Genomic DNA, 14,887 nt, shown 5'->3' on the forward strand with positions numbered 1-14,887 from the left:
ATAGATAGATAGATAGATAGATAGATAGATAGATAGATAGATAGATAGATAGATAGATAGATAGATAGATAGATAGATAGATAGATAGATAATCAATTTAAATGTTCTAAGAATTAACCGTTATCTTTAAATAATGCATAATTAACAAAAACGTTGGTTTTACATCTTTTTTTACATTGTTAATAATTTCTGATTAAAAAAAAAACATTACAGTTTATTTACTTTTTTCATTTTATACACAAAAGTGGATTAATTTTTTTTATTATTAAACGACCTGTTTACGACAACAATCTTGACATACATATTTGTTTTGTTGTTATATAGTTATTTATTTATTAATTTTTTGCATTTTCATTTCATAATTAAAAAAAATCTTAAAAAATATTTTTATTGTACAAAATACGAGAGAATTTTTTACACTCTACAGTTGTGCGAGTGTGTTTGGTTAAATGTTTCATAATATATATTTTTTGTATGTAAATTGTATTTATTTTGTTCTTGTATTAAAATTATTCGTTCAACAGGTTATTTACAGTTTAATGTTTTTTAATATTTAACAATAAATACAAATATGTATTGAAATATGTTAAAGGTGTATGGGTGCTATGAATATATATAAGTTCTTTTTGTATGAGTATGAGACACAAATGTGTCGACCAAACTGAGGCACTTATGGAGGATTTTCTGAATTTAATATCAGGGGTCTTGAGAATTAGAATTTTATAGTTATTGTTTGAGTTATGTGTTTTTAATACAATTTAGCTTCACATTCGCTAACAAGAAATTATAATAAAAACTATTCAAATTATTTGAAATCAAAATTTATTCGCTAATAAATAGTTGCAATATTTATTTACATATATTTCAAAAATTATCAAAGTAGACACGTACATAATTTGCAATAAAACAATGTAATTTTACAAATTCTCAATTCAATAAAATTTTATGAAATTTTAATAAAAACAAAAAAACGAACTTTCTACTTTTTTATTTACATAGAAACTGCCTTACCGACTACACTGTATTACCAAACCTTAAAAATATATAATTAAAATTATTTTTGCAGTCAATGGAAATGACAGGAAAATAGATTTAACTATAGGCTAGACTAAAGTCTTGACTATATACTAGATTATTATCTAAACTAGACTATTGACTAGACTATAGACTAGGCTATAGACTAGGCTATAGACTAGACTATGCACTTGACTATTGGCTATGGACTAGGCTATAGATAGACAACAATGTAGACTAGATTACATATAGACTATAGACAGCGACAGGGGGGTTTAGGTTGTTTGGGTTGTGTGGAAAAGGAAAAAAGTGATTTAGATTGCACTATAGACTGGACTACGGACTAGACTATAGACTAGACTATAGACTAGACTATAGACTAGACTATAGACTAGACTATAGACTATACTATAGACTAGACTATAGACTAGACTATAGACTAGACTATAGACTAGACTATAGACTAGACTATAGACTAGACTATAGACTAGACTATAGACTAGACTATAGACTAGACTATAGACTAGACTATAGACTAGACTATAGACTAGACTATAGACTAGACTATAGACTAGACTATAGACTAGACTATAGACTAGACTATAGACTAGACTATAGACTAGACTATAGACTAGACTATAGACTAGACTATAGACTAGACTATAGACTAGACTGTAGACTAGACTATAGACTAGATTATAGATTAGACTATAGACTACACTATAGACTAGACTGTAGACTAGACTATAGACTAGACTATAGATTAGACTATTGACTAAACTATAGCCTAGACTGTAGACTAGAATAGATGTTGTTTGGGTTGTATGAAAAAGGTATAAAGAAAGAAAGACTATATACTGGACTATTGACTAGACTATAGACAGGACTATAGACTAGATTATAGACTATATTTGACTATAGACTAAATTATAGATAGACTATAAACTAGACCAGACTATTGATTAGACAAAAGACGAGACTATAGAATAAACTACAGAATATTCTATAGACTATAGACTAGACTATAGACTAGATTATAAACTAGACTATAGACTATACTATAGCCTAGACTAGGGTTTTGACTATAATGAATGTAGTGTCTATTGTCCGAATTATATATTGATTTCAAAACCATTTATGTCTAGAAATGATGAACGAAAAACATTGAATCTAATCTAGTTACTGCCTTATCAATCAGACTACAGTACCAAATAAGCGAACTTTTGGGAGATAATCACTTTAGGCCGATTTTTCGATGGGACTGAAAACATTATATGATTTAAGGAAAAAAAAACGGAATAGACGCATGGTCTTTTGCATAAACTTTTATCAAAGGTTTATAAATCAAATTTTCATACAAAATTTTATCTATAGACCTTTTATAAATGTTTATGAATACATCAGAAAAGAGAACTCAGGTTCCAAAGAATTTTTGTTTAAAAAAATGCATACAAATGAAGTTTGTTTAAAAATTATAATAGATAAATATCGAGATGTTATATATCAAATGGAGTTCGACAATATACATATATTCAGGAATTTAATAGTAGCTATATTATTGTTTTAGGATGTCAAAGGAATTCGCTAGAAAAACTGTTTATTCCATTGCTGAAATGTCGCATGAATTTCTTTAAGGACGAATTCCTTTAGACAACACGAATTTTAAAAAATTCAAAATTTTTAATATTATTAATTTCAAATTTCTAATACAATTTATCTTGTATTATTTTTTATATCCAAAACAAAAAACACACATAATAAAACAACCACAACCAACAAAAACAAATATATTTTTCAAGAATCGACAAAATGTTGCAACACCAACTTACGGTATAAATGCGGGATTTTCTTTACTTAATATGGACTCACCATTGTCGATTAAGAAGTCTCAGGTAAACTAAATAAAAAATAAGACTAGAATATTTAGTAAAACAAATTAGACTAGTTGTATTGTGTAAATATGAAAAACAAAATTTTCAAACACGAATTTAGTTTGTAAAAAGTGTGTGTTGTCAAAAGTTGGCTATTGTGTGTATGTATGTGTGTAAAATGTAGTGAAAAAATACAGAATTAGTTCATAAAAAATCCAAAATCCTAAAAGATAAAGCTACACTATATACTTAGCTAATTTTAGTTTACAAAATGAAGCTTTTTTAAAAAAAGTATTTGAACTAAAGTTTAAATAAAGTTTGAGTTTAGTTAATAATTTTTATTTATAAAATAGGTAACACCACAATCGCCCGAATTCATTCCAACTCGTATCAGTTCATCACCCAATTTCTATTCGCCATATCATACTCCAATGTTAAATGGTGTAACGTCTGTTGGTAATAACGTAGTTAATGGTCTAACGCCCACAAGTACAGCAGCTAAATCGGTTAATGGTACACCCTCTATGTTGGGTCTGCAGAAAGCAACAGCCGCTGCCGTGGCACAACAAAAGCAATTACAACAACAAAAACATAATAGCCACGTTAACGGCGGCACTAAACAAATCGGACAAACGAGTGCCAATCAAGGAGGATACGTAGGCATGACAACGACACCATTAAAAGGTGGACGCAATAGTTTGCTGCGCAACGAATCACCCTCGAGTATAGGTGAGAAATCACCGCCACGTATGACACCGCACGCATCGCCCATACCCACCACATTACCAGCCAATGTACATCAGGTTAGTTCAAAGGGCAACTTCTTACAAAATTCCTGTATATTAAAATTTATTCAAAAATTTTCTTTAGGAAAATGTTGGCGGCACCATTTACTTTTATCCAACTGCCAATCATACGACCAGCCAGAATAGCAACACCGTCGGTGTACCCAGCGGCGTTGTCGATCCAACGTCCGCCCATCATGCCGGTCCCACAGGTGTGGGCGTGGGTGTTATGGCACCCATAACACCCGTCCAACCATCGCTCATGTATACGGGTCATGTGTATCCGGGTCCTGCCTCAAATGTCATAACAATGCAACCGAAAACACAACTGGAATCGGCATTCTTTTTACCCGACGAAATGCGCGCTGAAATTTTGTCGCGTAATGTGATCTCGAATTTAATGTTAGATGCCAGCGAAGCAGCACAACACGCCCTACCAATGGAAATTGATAATTATCATACGTTGTATCCGTTGGAAGCGTTACCCGTACAGCCGTTGCACGCCAAGTTAACTCTGCCCTCTTCCACCTATAAGGCAACACACAGTACAACTGGTATCAAGTATTGTCTGAGAAGGTTACATGGTGAGTTTTAGCGTTGATTAAAGAAAAACCGTTATGTCTATGTTCCATTCTATATTCTCGTCAATAATACAGTAAATGTTCTAGTCTATATTTTATTCTATATTCTAGTCTATAGTCTAGTCTTTAGCTTAGTCTATAGTCTAGTCTATAGTCGAGGCTATAGTGTAGTCTTTAGTCTAGTCTTTAGTCTATAGCCTAGTCTATAGCCTAGTCTATAGTCTAGTCTATAGTCTAGTCTATAGTCTAGTCTATAGTCTAGTCTATAGTCTAGTCTATAGTCTAGTCTATAGTCTAGTCTATAGTCTAGTCTATAGTCTAGTCTATAGTCTAGTCTATAGTCTAGTCTATAGTCTAGTCTATAGTCTAGTCTATAGTCTAGTCTATAGTCTAGTCTATAGTCTAGACTATAGTCTAGTCTATAGTCTAGTTTAGTCTATGGTCTGATCTCTATGTCTAGTCTCTTGTCTAGTCTATAGTCCAGTCTATATAGTCTTTAGTCTGATCTAGTCTATATTCTAGTCTATAATCTAGTCCTTAGTCTAGAGTATAGTCTTGTGTATAGTTTAGTATATTGTCTAATATATAGTCCAGTCTAGTCTATAATCTAGTTTATAGTGTAGTCTTTATTCTAAGCTTAAGTCTAGTCCATAGTCTAGTTTATATTCTAGTCTATAGTCTGGTTTATAGTATGGTCTGTAGTCTAGTCAATAGTCCAATCTATAATCTAGTATGTAATATAGTCTATAGCTTACTCTATGGTCTAGTCTATAGTCTAAATTATGTTTAGAACAACTCTATAAATATTATAAATAAAGTTTTGTTTATTTCCTTTTCACTTTTCCAGGTTTCCGTTTACAGTCGACAAAATGTATGTCAGTCGTTGAAATGTGGAAAAAGTTGCAACATTCAAATGTGGTACAATTACGTGAAGTCTTCACAACAAAAGCATTTGGTGATAATTGTAAGTTATTTAAACATTATTTAAATAGTTTATATAAAAATAAAAATCTATTTCTTTTCTTCGACAATAGCATTAGTATTAGTTTACGACTATCATCCAAACTCACATACATTATTAGCGAAATATTTTACACCAACGCCAGATAGCAATGGCTATAATGATCCATTCCAGGGCGAGGCACGCCCCTTCAGGTATGTGTGTTATTCATAAAAAAGGGTACTTTATCGTAGACAGTTGTAAACAAGACAAATATCGACCTAAATTTTATGTAACTTATAATTTTTTCTTTTATTTCCTCAAATTAATAATCTTTTTAGTCATAAGAGCAATTTACAACGTTCAAGCAATGGTCCTCTTTTACCCGAGGCAACAATTTGGTCAATAATTATGCAATTAACAGCTGGTTTACGTGCAATTCATCAAGCTGGTTTAGCCTGCAAGTAAGTTATATGTATATTACATGTTTGACAAACATTTCCAAACACAAAATTTCCTTATTAATAGTTAATACCTTAATAAAACTTTCTACAAACTTCTTATCTCTTCCTATTTTTATACACATATATAATAGAGTTTTAGATCCAACAAAAATAATTGTAACCGGTAAACGTGTACGTTTTAGTTTTTGTGGCACAAGTGATATCGCACAGTTTGATCCAAATGCTGCAAATCCTTTAGCTGTTGTTAGTATGCATCAACAGGTAAGAGTTTTTTTCTAATAAGTTTTCTATTTTTTGTTTTTTTTTTTAATTATTTTATTTAAACATGTTTTATTTTGTGTTATATTATTAGGAGGATTTGACAGCATTGGGTCGTTTAGTATTAGCATTGGCTTGCAGATGTTTACAGTCGGTACAGCGTGATAATGTACAATCAAGCATTGAAATGGTCTCACGTCATTACTCCTCCGATTTGAGAAATTTTATTGTGTAAGTTTTATAGAATGTATGTATATAATTTAATAGTTGTATTTTGCTTTTTTAAAATTAAGATTAGTGGATGTAGAATTTTTGATAATAAAGTGGTCGGTAAAACAGTGGCGAAGTTTAAGATAGATAGATAGATAGATAGATAGATAGATAGATAGACAGACAGACAGACAGACAGACAGATAGATAGATAGATAGATAGATAGATAGATAGATAGATAGATTGATAGATAGATAGATAGATAGATAGATAGATAGATAGATAGATAGATAGATAGATAGATAGATAGATAGATAGATAGATAGATAGATAGATAAATAGATAGATAGATAGCTTATCGTGTGTGCTAAAATAGTTATAATTCGATTCCTACTAGAGATGAAAGATTCAAATTAACTATTTTCCCTTTTTTATATCCCCTTGCTTTAGTTACTTATTTACAACGACACAACGACGTTCGGTGACTGATTTAATGCCAATGATTGGTGCACGTTTTTATACACAATTGGATGCCTTGCAAGCACAATGTGATATGCAAGAGGATGAACTTGCTAAAGAAATGGAAAATGGACGTCTTTATAGAATATTGGTGAAATTAAATTGTATTAACGAGAGGCCAGAGTAAGTATTTGCCCAATAAAATACGAGTAAATCAAGCTAAGCTAATAAAAAACGGTTTCTTTTCTCTTGATATTTAGCTTTAATTTGGATTGTACTTGGTCTGAAATTGGTGATAGATATATGTTAAAATTATTCCGTGATTATTTATTTCATTCCGTCACTGAGGATGGTCGACCATGGTTGGATCACGCACATATTGTACAATGTTTAAATAAATTAGATGCTGGCTCATTAGAAAGAGTAAGAAACGTTTTAACTTTTTAAGTTTTTTTTTTAATATTATTATCTATTGTTGTGTTTATTCTGTTTTAGGTTCAACTAATGTCACGCGATGAGCAATCGGTTCTTATTGTTACTTATGCTGAGCTCAAGAATTGCCTGGAAAAAGCATTTTCCGAATTGATGGCCAATGCTGCCACATAATAATAGGTAATTTTTTTTTAAATTGTTATTTATAATAATATTGTAAAAACATATTTTAGTTTTAATTAAGAGATGTTTAAGGAAAAGTTAATTATTTAAAAGAAAAGAGAATTGATATTTTTTTGTAATTTTTAAAAATGTTTTATTTTAAGAAAATATTAAAAACTAAAGTTTAATTTGACATAAAATTGATAAAATTTTTTTCTTCCTTAGACTATCATATTTTTATCACTACTCTCTTCTAATTTTCTACACATCAACTACAACAACTTACCCTTCCCCAACGAAAATGTTACCATTCTGAAAACAAAAAGAAAAAAATCTTAAATTTCTTTATTAATTAAGGTAAAATGTTTTATTTCAAAAAAAAAAAAAGAAAAAGAAACTACAAAATGAATTGTTTCCCCAGCATGACAAGTTCATTTCAAAGAAAAGGCAAGATTTGAAAAGAAGAAAAAAACGAAACGAAATTAATTAAAATAAATTATATATAAAAAAAAATTTAAGAAAAAAACACAAAAAAATAGTAATCTCTTTAAAAAAAATATAAATAAAAAACCGGAAAAAATTCTTTTACGATAAAAAAAATATTGTTATAAAAATCGAAAAAAAATCTATATTTGTACAAAAGAAAAAAAATAAGTAAATTAAAAGGAAAATCCAGAGAAAATTCTAAAAAACAGCGAATTCAAGAACTTTCCAAAATGTTAAAATTTCCAAGTAGAAAAAGAAAACGGAAACAGGCAACAGTTTTAAAGAAATCTTAAGAAAATTTAAAACATTGTTAGCAAAAAAAATAACTTTGGTATCTATTTTTATAAGAAATTAAACAAAAAAATATAAAATTATTAAGAAAAAGACAACTGATTTTAAAAACAAAAAATACACACAAAAACAACTTTAAAAAAACAAACTAACCCACTATTTTGAAAACAAAACTGAAAAACATACATATTTTTACAAAAACAAAGAAACAAACAAATAAATTCTTTTTATTTATAATTAAAACTTAAAGAAATTTATTTTCTAGATCAATATTTATTAAAAACTAACATTAACTTAATTTAACTCTGCTCTCTCTCGGTGTGTTTGAGAGAAAAAAACTTGCAACTCCTTAAAAATAAAGAAAAAATTTAAATTTTTTTAGTTAAAAATTTGTTTATTTTATTAAAAACAAAAAAAAAAAACATTTTCAAAAAAAGGCTCGTGTCTAAGCAAAAAGCATCCTGTTCTAATAATTTTTAGTAATTTATTAAAAAAACTATATTTTGTTTAAACTTGTTTAAGAAAAAAGAGAAAAGTAACTAAAATGTAAACATAATTTACTATTATTATTAAGTCTTAAGAAAAAAAACTATTACTTTTTTGTTTAAAAAAAAATGATCTTGCAAATAAATTTCTTTTAGTTTTATTTATACAAAAAAACATAGCACCACCTAACAAAACCAACAAACAAAAAAAGAAATTGTAAATTTATCGTTATTGTTTATTTTTTTTGGTAAATCAAAATTGTGTAATAAATAAAAACTAAAAACAACAAGCAAAAAAAAAAATCAGTTGTGCTACTGTTGCTTTTAAAAAAAACATATTTTCTTTAATTAAAATTTAAAAATTATCTATTTAAAAGTTCTTGTTTTTTATTTTCTCTCTACAAACCAACCCCCCATCCACTGTTTTGTTGCATTGTAATTGTCTTTTCTTATTTTTTTTCTAATTTTAAAATTGTATGTTTTTTTCCCTAAATTTTGATTTTTCCTACTCCCCCCCTCCCCCTTTATCCTTGTAGTTTTCTTTATGTCTCCTCATTATTTTCCTTTTCTTTTTTTTTAGAAATTTTAAATTATTATTAATTAATTATAATTATTGTACTTGAAAGTAAGACTTATATTTAATTATAAAAACCACAACAACAAAAAAGCGAAAATTACAAAAAAATATAAAATTGTGAAAAAAAATCTTTAAAAAAAAATAATAAAATGTTTAAAAAAATAAAACTAAAAGAGTTTTTATTTACTTTTGTTTTATATAAACTTAAAAGGTAAAAAAATTTAAAATTTCTTAGAAAAAGTTTGTTTTAGAAATTTTTTCTATAGAAAAGTTTCTATATTAAACAGTTTTCTATAGAAAAGTTTTCAGTTTTTTATTAACATGTCTCTTCATTAAATAGTTTTCCTTAAAAATGACTGCATTTTACAATTTTCTCTTTTAAATGTCTTTACATTAGTTATTTTCTACAGAAAATTGTTCGCATTGTATAACTTTATAGAGAAAAATGTTTGAATGGATTAAGTTCTCTACAAAAAACTGTATTCGTTATACAGTTTTCTCTTAAAAAAAGGTGTTCTCATTGGATAGTTGTCTATAGTTTTCAACAGAAAATGTTCTACATTAGCAAGTTTTCTATAAAAGATTTGTTTATTGGACAGTTTTTTTAGAGAATTTTCTATTAAAATGTGTTTTCATTAGACAATTTTCGTTAAAAAAGTGTTCGCATTAAATATTTTTCTATAGAAAAGTGTCTACATTGGACAGTTTTGTTGTGTATTGGAGAGTTTTCTATAAAAAAATGTTTGCATTACACATTTCTCTATAGAAAAATATCTGGATTGGACATTTTTCTATAGAAAAGTGTTTATATTAAAAAAAATTTAATAGAAAGTGTTTGCATTGCACAGTTTTCAATTGAAAAGTGTCTGCATTGGACAGTTTTATATAGCAAAGTGTTGGCAGTGGACATATGTCTAAAGTAGAGTGTCTGCTTTGAACAGTTTTCTATATGAAAGTGTTTGTATAGAAGAGTGTTGGCATTGAACAGTTTTTTATATAAAAGTGTTTGCATTGAACAGTTTTCTATAGAAAAGTGTTTGCATTGAACAGGTTTCTATATACTAGTTCTGCATTGGACAGTTTTCTATAGATAAGAGTTTGCATTGGACATTTTTCAGTAGAACAGTTTCTGCTTTGAACAGTTTTTTATAGAAAAGAGTCAAAAGAGTTCTGCATTGGACGGTTTTCTATAGAAAAGAGTTTGCATTGAACATTTCTCTAAAGAAAAGTGTATAAATTGAACAGTTTTCCATAGAAAAGTGTTTGCATTGTACAATTTTCTATATAATAGTTCTACATTAGACAGTTTTCAATAGAAAAGAGTTTGCATTGAACAGCTTTCTATATAGGAGCTCTACATTGGACTGCTTTTTTTATAGAAAAAGGTTGGCATTGGAAATTTCTCTATAAAAAAGTGTCTGCATTAAACAGTTTTCTATAGAAAAGTTTTTGGATTGAACAATTTTCTATATAAGAGTTCTGCATTGGACAGTTTTCTATAGAAAAGTGTTTCCATTAAAAAGTTATCTATATAAGAGTTCTGCATTGGACTGTTTTGTATAGAAAAGAGTTTGCATTGCACATTTCTCTATAGAAAAATGTCTGCAGTAGAGATTTTTCTAAAGAAAAGTGTCAACATTGAACAATTTTCCACTGCATTGGACAGTTTTCAATAAAAAATGTTTGCATTGCATATTCTTCTACAGAAATATGTCTGCAATGGACAGTTTTTTTATAGAAAAGTGTTTGCATTTTATATTTCTCTATAGAAAACTGTTTGCATTAAACGTTTTTCTATATACGAGTTCTGCATTGGTCAGTTTTTTAAAGAAAAGTGTTTGCATTGAACAGTTTTCTATATAAGAGTTTTACATTGGACAGTTTTCTATGGAAGTGTTTGCATTGCCCATTTTACTATAGAACAGTTTCTGCATTGTACAGTTTTCTATAGAAAAGTGTTCGCATTGGACATTTCTCTATAGAGAAGTGTTTGCACTGAACGGTGTTAGCATTGAACGGTTTTCTATATACGAGTTCTGCATTAGACAGTTTTCTAAAGAAACGTGTTTGCATTGGACATTTTCTTATAGTACAGTTTCTGCGTTGGACAGTTTTTTAAAGAAAAGTGTTTGCATTGAACAGTTTTTTATATATGTAACTGCATTGGATTATTTTCTAATTGGACAGTTTTCTAAAGAAACGCGTTTGCATTGGACATTTTTCTATAGAACAGTTTCTGCATTGAAAAGTTTTTTAAAGAAAAGTGTTTGCATTGAACAGTTTTTTATATAAGAGTTCTGCATTGGACAGTTTTCTATAGAAAAGTATTCGCATTGAACATTTATTTATAGAGAAGTGTTTGCATTGAACGGTTTTATATATACGAGTTCTGCATTGGACAGTTTTCTAAAGAAACGTGTTTGCATTGGACAGTTTTTTAAAGAAAAGTGCATTGAACAGTTTTTTATATATAAAAAACATATATATGTAACTACATTGGATTTTTTTCTAAATTGGACAGTTTTCTAAAGAAACGCGTTTGCATTGGACAATTTTCTATAGAACAGTTTCTGCATTGGACAATTTTTTTAAAGAAAAGTGTTTCCATTGAACAGTTTTTTATGTAAGAGTTCTGCGTTGGACTATTTTCTATTGAACAGGGTTTACAATGGACATTTTTCTATAAAAAAGTGTTTGCATTAAACATTTTTCTAAGGAAAAGTGTTTGCATTGGGCATTTTTCTACAGAAAATGGTCTGTAAGGACAGTTTTGTACATTGGACATTTCTCTATAGGAAAGTGTTTGCATTAAACGGTTTTCTATAAATGGGTTCTGCATTGAACAGTTTTAAATATAAGTTTTAAATATAAGAGAGTAGAAAAGTGTTTGCATTGGACATTTTTCTACAGAACAGTTTCTGTATTGGACTGTTTTCTATAGAAAATAGTTTACATTGAATATTCTCTCTATAGAAAAATGTCGGCATTGGACATTTCTCTAAAGAAAAGTGTCTGCATTGAACAGATTTCCATAGAAAAATTTTTGCTATCAACAGTTTTCTGTATAACAGTTTTGCATTGGACATTTCTATATAGAAAAGTGTTTGCATTAAACGGTTTTCCATATACGAGTTCTGCATTGAACAGTTTTCCTTTATAAAAGAGTCTGTTTTCTATAGAAAAAGTGTCCACATTGAACAGTTTTCTATTGAATCGAATCTATATTAGACATTTTCTAGAGAAAAAATGTCTTCATTGAATAGTTCTCTTCTAAAAAGTACCTGCATTGTACAATTTCCTATCAAAATGTGTCTTTATTGCTCAGTTTTCTGTAAAAAAAGTGTTTGCATTGAAAGGTCTTCAATAGAAGATTGTAAGCATTGATTAGTTTTCTATTGAATAGTATCTGCAGTTTTCTAAAAGAACAATTAAGATCTGACCCACAATATTTCGATGTGTTACAAACAGAAGAACAAAATTAATATATCATCTATCTTTTCTGATGTTGACTATTAGAATACACAAAGTTTGGAGTTTTTACTCTTTTGACGCTCTTCGAATGAGTTGCATATATTTACTTAAAGAGTTGAGTGATTTTTTTACAAAAATATAATTTGTCATAATCGGTTTAGTGTTAACAAAATATTAACTGCTGGAGGTTGTTTATGTTATTAATCGGATCAAAAATAATAAATAATGTTTAGTTTAAGAAGAAAATTTACCGGCAAATTTGTGAAAAGTTGAAAATGTCATCTCTGGTAATAACTTGTTACAAAAAGTTGAGGATATTTGAAGCTAATTGATCCACATAATCATAAAATAACCAATTACGGTTCTGATTTAAACTAAATTTGATTATTTGGTTGAGAAAAAATTGAGAAAAAAACTTTTAAATTGTGTTTACTATGAGTAATAAGCAATTTAAAAAAAAATTACTTGGAATTAATAAATTTTTTTTTTGAACAAAAGAAAAAAATTTAAGATCGGCAAAGAATATCAATAGAACTGAAAATTATATTTTATTAATAAAACAAAAAGTTTTATTTTAATTAAAGAAATGTAAAATACAACAATATTAGGTCTGTTCTTTTATCATAAATCTAACTAAAACATGGACCATAACAAAAATACAAATGAAAAGTAAGTTGCTTAAAAAAAAGAACCTTTTTTCTTAAAATTTCAATTACCAAAAAATAATGTACTTCCCCTATTAGTGCAACAACATCAAGACAGGCTTTACTGCAAGAGGCTCAACAGCAAGTTAATGAATTAATTGAAATCTTAAACGATAATGTTGATCGTGCTTTCGAATGTGAACACAATCTAACGGAGTTAAATGAAATTGGTGAAAATTTACAAAGAAGCGCAAAAGATTTTCGTAATATGACGTTGACGTTTAAACCTCAAAATAGCGATAGATCATCGAAATCGCCATCAAGAGAAAATTTACTAGAAGAGACCCAACAGCAAGTTGATGAATTAGTTGAAATCTTATTCGATAATGTTCACCTGGCTTTGGATCGTGAACATGATCTTTCGGTCTTAAATGATATCGGTGAAAATTTGGAAAGGGGAGCATGTGATTTTCTTAATATGGCGGCGGTACTTAAACGTAATTTGTGGAAGAAGCGATTGAAAATTTTTTTCGTTGTTATCGGCGGTATTGCTGCCATTTTTCTTGCAATATGTAAGTGATTCTATGTGACATTGTACAGAAACATGTTTCATGGATGTTGTAAAATTTTCTAAATTTCTATTTTCTAACTATAACATTTTCTTACAGTTTTACTAATTTAAAACTCTTTTCTAAAATATGGATTATTAACAGCATGGGAATTGAACAACCTGTTTCTTCTTCAAATTGCGTTGGACTAAATTTTTCAATTATGTTTGCAGATCAATGTTAATCCTAGACAAAAACCAATTCATTAACCAAAGTAATGTTGCTCAATATTGTTAAACAATACTGAATTATTACATTCAAAATTTAATGATAATCATTAAATATTTTAAACAAAAGATATTACCTCAAAATAATAATTTTATAAAAAAGTTTTATAAATAAATAGATTTTAATAAATTGAATTTACATAAGTCATCATTTTTTAACAAAATTCAAAAAATTTTCAAAATACTTTTTTCGAAATTCTCTAATTTTATAGAATGTTTTCGAAATTCTTTATTTTTATAGAAAGTTTTCGAAATTCTCAATTTATGTAGAAAATTTTCAAAATTCTCAGTTTTTATCATTATTTTTTGAAATTATCTACTTTTAAAAATATTTTCCAAAATTCTCTATTTTAATAGAGAATTTTCAAAATTCTTTATTTTTATAGAGAATTTTAAAAATTCTCTACTTTTATAAGAATTTAAAAATTATCTATTTTTATATATATTTCTATAGAGAGAATTTTATAGAGAATTTTCGAAGTTCTCTATTTTTTTATAGAGAATTTTCGAAATTCTCTATTTTTATAGAGAATTTTTAAAATTCTCTATTTTCATAGAGAATTTTTAAAATTCTCTATATATACTAGTTTAATAGACTAGACAATAGACTAGGATACAAACTAAACTATAAACTAGACTATACACTAGACTATAAACTAGACTAAAGACTAAACTATAAACCAGGCTATAGACTATGAACTAGACTAAAGACTAGACTATAGACTAGTCTATAGTCTAGTCTATAAATTAGATTATAGACTAGACTATAGACTAGCTCATAGACTCGACTAGACTATAGACCAGACAATATAAACTATACTATAGACCAGACTATAGACTAGACTATAGACTAGACTATAGACTAGACTATAGACTAGACTATAGACTAGACTATAGACTAGACTATAGACTAGACTATAG

General features: G+C 28.0%; 2 protein-coding genes across 15 annotated transcripts in view; both read left to right on the forward strand.

Moving 5' to 3' along the window:
- Positions 1-7,719, forward strand: part of LOC111683365 (PAN2-PAN3 deadenylation complex subunit PAN3) — a 45,441-nt gene extending 37,722 nt beyond the window's left edge. For 5 of the 12 annotated variants that reach the window (XM_046951159.1, XM_046951160.1, XM_046951163.1 and 2 more), the window contains 12 exons: positions 2,814-2,906; positions 3,239-3,688; positions 3,756-4,254; positions 5,099-5,215; positions 5,286-5,406; positions 5,533-5,655; positions 5,787-5,916; positions 6,008-6,144; positions 6,575-6,766; positions 6,844-7,006; positions 7,079-7,195; positions 7,403-7,719. In XM_046951159.1, coding sequence (XP_046807115.1) covers positions 2,814-2,906; positions 3,239-3,688; positions 3,756-4,254; positions 5,099-5,215; positions 5,286-5,406; positions 5,533-5,655; positions 5,787-5,916; positions 6,008-6,144; positions 6,575-6,766; positions 6,844-7,006; positions 7,079-7,189 — 2,136 coding nt within the window. In that variant the 3' untranslated portion in view covers positions 7,190-7,195; positions 7,403-7,719. The remainder of the gene's footprint in view (positions 1-2,813; positions 2,907-3,238; positions 3,689-3,755; positions 4,255-5,098; positions 5,216-5,285; positions 5,407-5,532; positions 5,656-5,786; positions 5,917-6,007; positions 6,145-6,574; positions 6,767-6,843; positions 7,007-7,078; positions 7,196-7,402) is intronic. The other 7 variants (XM_046951166.1, XM_046951170.1, XM_046951169.1 and 4 more) reach the window with 3 other exon arrangements.
- Positions 7,720-12,660: 4,941 nt separating this feature from the next.
- Positions 12,661-14,095, forward strand: LOC111683367. Of its 3 annotated transcripts, none has more exons than XM_046952709.1 (4): positions 12,663-12,774; positions 13,072-13,156; positions 13,231-13,703; positions 13,800-14,095. In XM_046952709.1, exons 2-4 carry the CDS (start codon positions 13,128-13,130, stop codon positions 13,811-13,813), a joined length of 516 nt encoding a protein of 171 aa, XP_046808665.1. In that variant the 5' UTR covers positions 12,663-12,774; positions 13,072-13,127; the 3' UTR covers positions 13,814-14,095. The 3 variants fall into 3 exon arrangements, with proteins under 3 accessions (XP_046808664.1, XP_046808665.1, XP_046808666.1); XM_046952710.1 differs by having other exon boundaries at positions 12,672-12,774; positions 13,096-13,156; XM_046952708.1 differs by having other exon boundaries at positions 12,661-13,156.
- Positions 14,096-14,887: the final 792 nt, after the last annotated feature.

Source organism: Lucilia cuprina, chromosome 5 (assembly GCF_022045245.1).
Source record: "Lucilia cuprina isolate Lc7/37 chromosome 5, ASM2204524v1, whole genome shotgun sequence".
Lineage (NCBI taxonomy): Eukaryota > Metazoa > Arthropoda > Insecta > Diptera > Calliphoridae > Lucilia > Lucilia cuprina.

Excerpts from the sequence above, each read along its gene's own strand:
- LOC111683367 (XM_046952708.1), top strand. The coding sequence starts at position 13,128 with ATGGACCATAACAAAAATACAAATGAAAA. Across the intron at positions 13,157-13,230 it reads AACAAAAATACAAATGAAAA|TGCAACAACATCAAGACAGG; the intron begins GTAAGTTGCTTA and ends TTCCCCTATTAG.